The following is a 6,738-nucleotide window of genomic DNA, read 5'->3' on the forward strand; positions in this document are numbered from 1 at the left end:
TTAATTTTCCTCAACAAGTAGCTTTCCTCTGTGTCTCTGCCAGCTCCCACCCACCCACCTCCCCTCACTTCAAGGCTGAGTTTGCCATCAGGCACAAGACACAGGCTGGATTTCATAGAGTTTCGTTCGTTGTCTTTTGACCGCCCTGCCATTTCTGACAGGATTTTGCTCATTTTGATGCCTTCTGGGAATCCCTAGAGACCCTTCAGAGAAGCTGCTCTTCAGGAAAGGGATTTTTGAGTCTCCACAGAGATTTTCTCAATCTTCACAAGATCACAGACGGTTCTTAGAGATTAAAAAGAGGAAAATCTAGAAACTGACGCCTGCCGCTTCCCTTCTAGACAGGCAATTTTACAGGGAACCTTTCCTTCTAGCCTAACGCCGATCATCCCAGACCCGCGTGGAATATGACGTCCCGCGCCCTTGCAGGGTCTTCTCGCAATGCGCACAGGATCCTCTAGGGGGCTCCATAGAAGAGCCGGGAAGCTCTTCCGCCCCCCCCCTTAGAATAGAACTGAGCATGCGCCGGTCTCTTTCCCAAGTCAAGAGAGAGGTGTTCTTCCTGAATCATTTTCCCGGAAAGGCTGGAAAGCTGATCCGCTGTTTCCATGGTGTCCGATTCTACTGCCCCCTGAGTCTTTCTAGCAAAGGAAGAGGCTGCAGGGAAGAGTCCACGGTCCGAGATCCAGACGTGAGTCGGGGTTCAGTGATGGCGCTTCTCTCCCGTGCTGGAGGTTCGCATGGAGACCCGCAAAACTTCCATCAGGCTTGGAGTCGTGGGTTGGGGGGAGGCAGGGGGTCTCATGTTCTCCTACCGCCCCTGTGCATGCACGGGCCAGGTAGGGGAGGTAGCAGAGCTTCGGATCCTTCCCGCTGCCCCTAGAGAGAAAAAAATCAGTGTGTGAGAAAGGAGGGAGCCATTTACTCTCCATTTCTATGGGAAAAGCTCTGCGTGGGAGGGAGAGGAGGAGAGGTCGTCTTTGCAAAGCAGAGATTTGTGCCTCCAAGCCTTGACTTCTGCACAGTTTCCTGCATATTTATTGGCCCCGTTTTCAGAAGGGGTTCCCCTCGCCTCCCCCTTCTTAGGCACAGAGAAGCGAGAGTACAAAGGCTGCAACTAACTGCCATGTGCAAGGAGGTGCAAGGTGTGCAAGGTGTGCAAGGACTGGAACTCGGTTTCCTGCTTTCCCGCCTTTCCCCGCCTTTCCCCACTATCACTAGCTGGCTGTGTCTGCAGATAAATAAGGAAGGTATCAGAGGAGGGGAGGGAGGTGTCTCATTGTTACTATGTCCCCGATTAGGCCAGTTGTTTTTGTTTTGTTAAGCTTGGCCTTTGTAAAGCCTGGGTGTTCCAATCCCTTGTTTATTTATTTGGTTATTAAGTGGATTTTAAGAGTCCTCCATGCCAGTTGCTGTTTGTGACCTGGGACATTTATGAATTGGACTGTGCCAATCGTTCTTAACTATGCAGTCATAGAAATGATATTAAACTGTCTATTAAATTATATTAAATAAAATTATAGTTTGCCATTTGGTTCAGTGGTGAAAGCAGTAGGCTTGAAACCAAGAAATTAACATCTAGTCCACCCTTTGGCATGAAAGCCTTGAGACCATCCCAACTCTCAGCCCAATCCTCGTCATAGGGATTTTGGTGGGAAATAGTAAGAAGGACCATTATGTATAATTGCTGCCTAGATTAATTTATAGTAATAATAAGACACAAAAATAAAAACTAAAATTTAATAATCAATCTCTGCAATTTTCCCCATATGTAGAGGTAGGTTCATTCAAATCGCTCTTTTTTCCCCTCCTTCCTTCTCCCTTCCCTTCCCTCTCTTGATAAGGATGCTGAGTAGTTCAATTAATCACATTAGCAAACACCCTAAATTATTTGTTTTCAATTTCAGGTATGTTAGCTGGAAATACTGGTTCTTCTGGAATCTTAATTATCTTGTCTGGGAAGGGAGCTGAGTGACCTTGGAAAGCTTGGCCAGATCTCTTGTGAACAGAAAGACCAGTAGAGATCCAAGGGTCTATTTTGGGGCTGTATTAAAGACCAGAGAGAAGATGGAGGGACAACACCCAGCAGATGCCGAAATTAGAAAAGCCCCTCCATCTGCTCAGCCTTGGAGCTGTGGGAGGAATGAATCCCGGGGGACAATGAATCCCGGGCAGAAGATCCCCGAAGAGGCATACATCAGTGCAGAGGGGAGCAGTCCCCGAGATGTTTGCACTCAGCTTCACTATCTTTGTTGTCAGTGGCTGCAACCAGAAAAACACACAAAGGCTCAGATGCTTGACCTGGTGCTCCTGGAACAATTCCTGGCCGTGCTTCCCCCAGAGATGGCAAATTGGGTGCGGGAGTGTGGAGCAGAGACCAGTTCCCAGGCGGTGTCCCTGGCTGAAGGCTTCTTGCTGACTCAGGAAGAGGAAAACATGCAAAAAGAGTTGCAGGTGGGAGAATGTAATCATGAGAGCTCTAAAGAGGATCTCTCTGAATTTGTAAATTCCTTTCTGGCAGAATTTTCTGAGATTATTAACTTCTAAGAGAATTTGTTCTATTCTTCCAGAGGATGTATTTGGGGCAATTCTTCCATTCTCTTTCGAGTTTCAGTAATGGACATTGGGGACTGCTAGTTCGAAGATGCAGTATGATAATTCATTTCTGTGTCTGTTCTTCCCTTGTTTCTCGTATCACACCATGTCCAGAAATGCGGGCAAGCTGTGACTGAGTATCCCAAGGGGAGGAAAGATTCATTCAGACCTTCTCAAGAGCTGCTCTTCAGGGAGAACTTCCAGGAAGGTCAAAGTCAAGATGCTACGCAAGGTAAGAAAAGTTCCTTCTGTGTGAGGTGAGATTTCAACATTTAGCTGATTCTTTCGTTCCACTTCATTGTATTGTCTCTTTAACAAATCTGCTTCCATAATTTTTCTCTTTCTCATAGAGAGTAGAAAGCTGTCCTTGGAGTTTTTAGAATCACCTCTTAGTGCTGGAGCTGAAGGGTTAGCTGAACTGCTAGTTCAGGTAAGAAGAAACATTGGAAAAGGTCCCTGAATCTTGGATGGATTTCATTTTGTTCTAGAGTTCAGTGTATAAAATTGCTGTTTCTAAGCAATACAAATTTGATATCAGGTCACTGAACATTCTCCCTTCTGAGGGGATCCTTTGTGAGCTGTTTTCTCCACCTGTCCTGCTTCAACATCAGATTTCATTGACCAGACTTTTGTCAGCATCAGGGCTCCTCCTCCTGTCTCCCAGGGTTATTCTCACAGACCATTCCAAAAAAATATCATTTTTTGTTGGTTTTTGAAACCTCTCAGGTGGGTTTTGCCAGTATTTTCCTCTGCCCATCCTCGGAAGAATGTGAGTCACTGATAACTAGTGGATTTAAGACCCAGCTATAAATTGACCAAGAACGCTATTTTAGCTGATTGCACCGTAAGACATTCCAAACACTTCCAGCTTGATCAAACCTGATTTAGTTGTGCCATCAGCCAAAAGCGGTGAGATCCTATTCTTAATTCTGCAGAGGATGCCCATTATGTTCACATGATCTCTGTCCTAGAATTGGTGAACTAAAACTATCAAATTATTCTTGGGATTATCTGTTAATAGGGAAACTTTTTTCCTTGTTCAGGATGTTGTATGTTTTGAGGAAGTGGCGGTGTATTTCTCCGAGGAGGAGTGGTCTCAACTGGATGCTGACCAAAAAGAGCTCTATACAGCAGTCATGCTGGAGAATTCCAGGAATCTCCTTTCTCTGGGTAAGAAAACCTTTCTGTGCTCAGGAAAAATTGACTTCTGAATAAAATCACATATTTACAGTGCATTCAGAAAGTATTCAGACCCCTTTTACTTTTATCAATTTTATTATGCTGCAGCATGATTCTACAGTTGCTGAAATGAATATTTGGTATTGTATGGGCAGAAAGCATTTTTTTAAAAAAATAATTTATTTTATGTAAAAAGGAAGGCTATGTAGTTTTCCAATTTTTCTTCAAATGTATTTCCTTCTTCAATAACATCATTTTGGGCAAATGGTTACGATAACCAGGCTAGAAACTTGGTGACTGTGAATAGTAGGCATAAATGCTGGCTGGGTGACTTTGGGCCAAAAGTCTCTCGGCTCAACCCATTTCACAGAGTTTTTGTTGGGAAAATAGCAGGAGGAAGGAATATTGGGTTTGTCTGCTGCCTTTATTATTTGCAAAAAATAAAGGAAGGATATACAGTGCATTCAGAAGGTATTCAGTGTCAGGATTCCAATGATCATCTTAATTAAATCATGAGCCTTGAGCCAAACTTCAAAAAGCTTCAAAGAATTCATTATGAGCGACATATTGGCATGACCTGGATGTAGCCGATTTTGAGACACGTAATTCACCATCATCCTTGAGACTGGTTTTCCCCCACCTCTCTGGGTGTATCATAATATTCTCCAACGAAACACATCCATAGCCAAGTGTCATCAATCATGTTCTCCAATTGGAGTTTTATGCGGCAGAAACTCCAGTCTTTTAGTATAATCTTTGCAAAGTATGCATGGAATGTGCTTTCGCTTCCAAACTGCTGCACTGCTCTTTCAAACTCCTTCCTCCCCCCCCCCCTTTCTGTTGGCAACTATAAAACGGGCATAGAAAATGTTTTATGAGTTGACGTTCAGATTCCCTTCACTTTTGTCAATTTTGTTATGCTGCGGCTTGATTCTACAGTTGATGGAAATGATTTTTTTCTCATTAATCTACACTGAGTACCCAATAATGACAAAGGGAAAACAAAATTTTAGAAATGTCTGTAAATTTATTACTTTCTATCCTGGTGTCTTAACCTTTTGACCAAACTGACGTTATGGAAGAAGGAAATTTATTGAAACAAAACTGAAAAACTGCATAATCTGGCTTTTTGCATAAAGGAAATTGTTGTTTTTTAAAATAACTTTCTGCTCATGAAATGCAAAATGGCATTTTATTGAAGATATTAGGAAGACTGTGAGGAAGAGGCTGAATGTACTGAGGAAGGTTCTGGCTACCAGGATTCGCTACCCTGGTCACTGGGTTCCTGATAGCCCTGAGCTGCTATCGGATGACCTCTGAGAGGTTTGTTCCCTTCCTAGAGATATGCCCACTTGTGTACCGAGTTTGACATTAGACTAAGTTGAGGGTGGGGAACAATCGCCATCCAAAAATTCCCTTTGACTTTCAAAGATTCTGCTCTGCGGACAAGTGGAGCCGAGACTTTGATTGAAGTTAGGAAGTGCTGAGTACGTTGCTGCCCTAGCATGATACACTGTCCAATACACTTTGGGAGTTTGTGGCACCATGGAATTGTCCCAAGTCAAAGGTTAGATCAGAGTTGTGATCCAATCCTATTATAGGAAGATCATTAGGGATACAGTTGGAATTGGGTCTGTTATAATCTTAGTTTGGACTTTTCATGTTTGCCCACAAAACAGCTGAAATATATTGATGATTCTTTGGCTAAATTTCAGAAGAAAAGTTTTGACTGTTCCCCTATTCTTGCTACAGTTCTCATTTTCCTTTTTCAAGGCTTTAATGGGCAAGAGAATAAGAATTGCAAGGAGGAATGCCAAGCGATCCATCTGAAAGTGGGGAAAAGGAAATGTGTAGAACAGAAGCAACCAAAAAGTGATGAGTGTGAAAAGATCTTCTGTTCTTCTGAGTCACTTATAATCCATCAAAAGAATCACACAGAAGAAAGACCTTATAAATGCATGGAGTGTGGAAAGGGTTTCACGAAGAGTAGTAATCTTACTATCCATAAGAGGATCCACACAGGAGAGAAACCATATAGATGCATGGAGTGTGGAAAGACCTTTACTTGCAGCAGTAGTCTTAATGCCCACAAGAGGAGCCACACTGGAGAGAAGCCATATGTATGTGTGGAATGTGGACAGACCTTCAGGTGGAAATCTGGTCTTACCAACCATAAAAGGATCCACACAGGAGAGAAGCCGTATCAATGCATGGAGTGTGGAAAGAGCTTTAATTATAGAAGTGATCTTAATGCCCACAAGAGCAGGCACACAGGAGAAAAGCCATATAAATGTGTGGAATGTGGAAGGGGCTTCATATGGAATTCTGCTCTTATCACTCATAAAAGGATCCATACAGGAGAGAAACCATATCAATGCATAGTGTGCGGTAAGAGATTTGCTCGTAGCAATGGTCTTACTTACCACAAAAGGAGCCACACAGAATAGAAGTCATATAAATCTTTGCAGTGTGGAGAGGGCTTTAGAAAGAGTTGTATTCTCAGGTCCCATAAAAGGATCCATACAGGAGAAAAAACCATATGAATTCATGGAGTTCTTTTATAATCCATCGAAGGAATCACACAGGAGAAAGACCTTATAAATGAATGTGTGGGAAGACATTTACTCACAACCGTCATCTTACTTCCCACAAGAGAGAAGCCATATTGAGGCATGGAGCATGGGAAGGGTTTTAGGAAGAGTAGTCATCTTTCCTCCCAAAATAGGACTCACACAGGAGAGAAACCATATCAATGTATGGAGTGTGGAAAGATCTTTACTCGTAGTAATGGTCTTCATTCCCACAAGAGGAGCCAGATGGAAGATAAATCATATAAATGTGTGGAATGTGGAAGGGACCTTACAAACAGTTGTGATCTCACTTCTCATAAAAGAATCCATACAGGTGAGAAACCATATGAAACTATAGTGTATGCATGTAGTGAGGAAAGAGCTTTGCAGGGAG

At 42.9% G+C, this 6,738-nt stretch overlaps 1 protein-coding gene across 2 annotated transcripts; it reads left to right on the forward strand.

Annotated features, from left to right (window-relative positions):
* The first annotated feature begins 512 nt into the window (after window positions 1-512).
* On the forward strand, window positions 513-6,322 carry LOC113432458 (putative zinc finger protein 75C). 2 transcript variants are annotated; one of them, XM_087953238.1, is made up of 6 exons: window positions 513-691; window positions 1,908-2,454; window positions 2,710-2,827; window positions 2,946-3,025; window positions 3,639-3,765; window positions 5,548-6,322. In XM_087953238.1, exons 2-6 carry the CDS (start codon window positions 2,068-2,070, stop codon window positions 6,219-6,221), a joined length of 1,386 nt encoding a protein of 461 aa, XP_087809364.1. In that variant the 5' UTR covers window positions 513-691; window positions 1,908-2,067; the 3' UTR covers window positions 6,222-6,322. The 2 variants fall into 2 exon arrangements, with proteins under 2 accessions (XP_087809364.1, XP_087809365.1); XM_087953239.1 differs by having other exon boundaries at window positions 538-734.
* Window positions 6,323-6,738: the final 416 nt, after the last annotated feature.

This window comes from Notechis scutatus, chromosome 2, assembly GCF_049901735.1.
Source record: "Notechis scutatus isolate UNSWTSFEM ecotype Mainland chromosome 2, rNotScu1.2, whole genome shotgun sequence".
In the NCBI taxonomy this organism is placed as follows: domain Eukaryota; kingdom Metazoa; phylum Chordata; class Lepidosauria; order Squamata; family Elapidae; genus Notechis; species Notechis scutatus.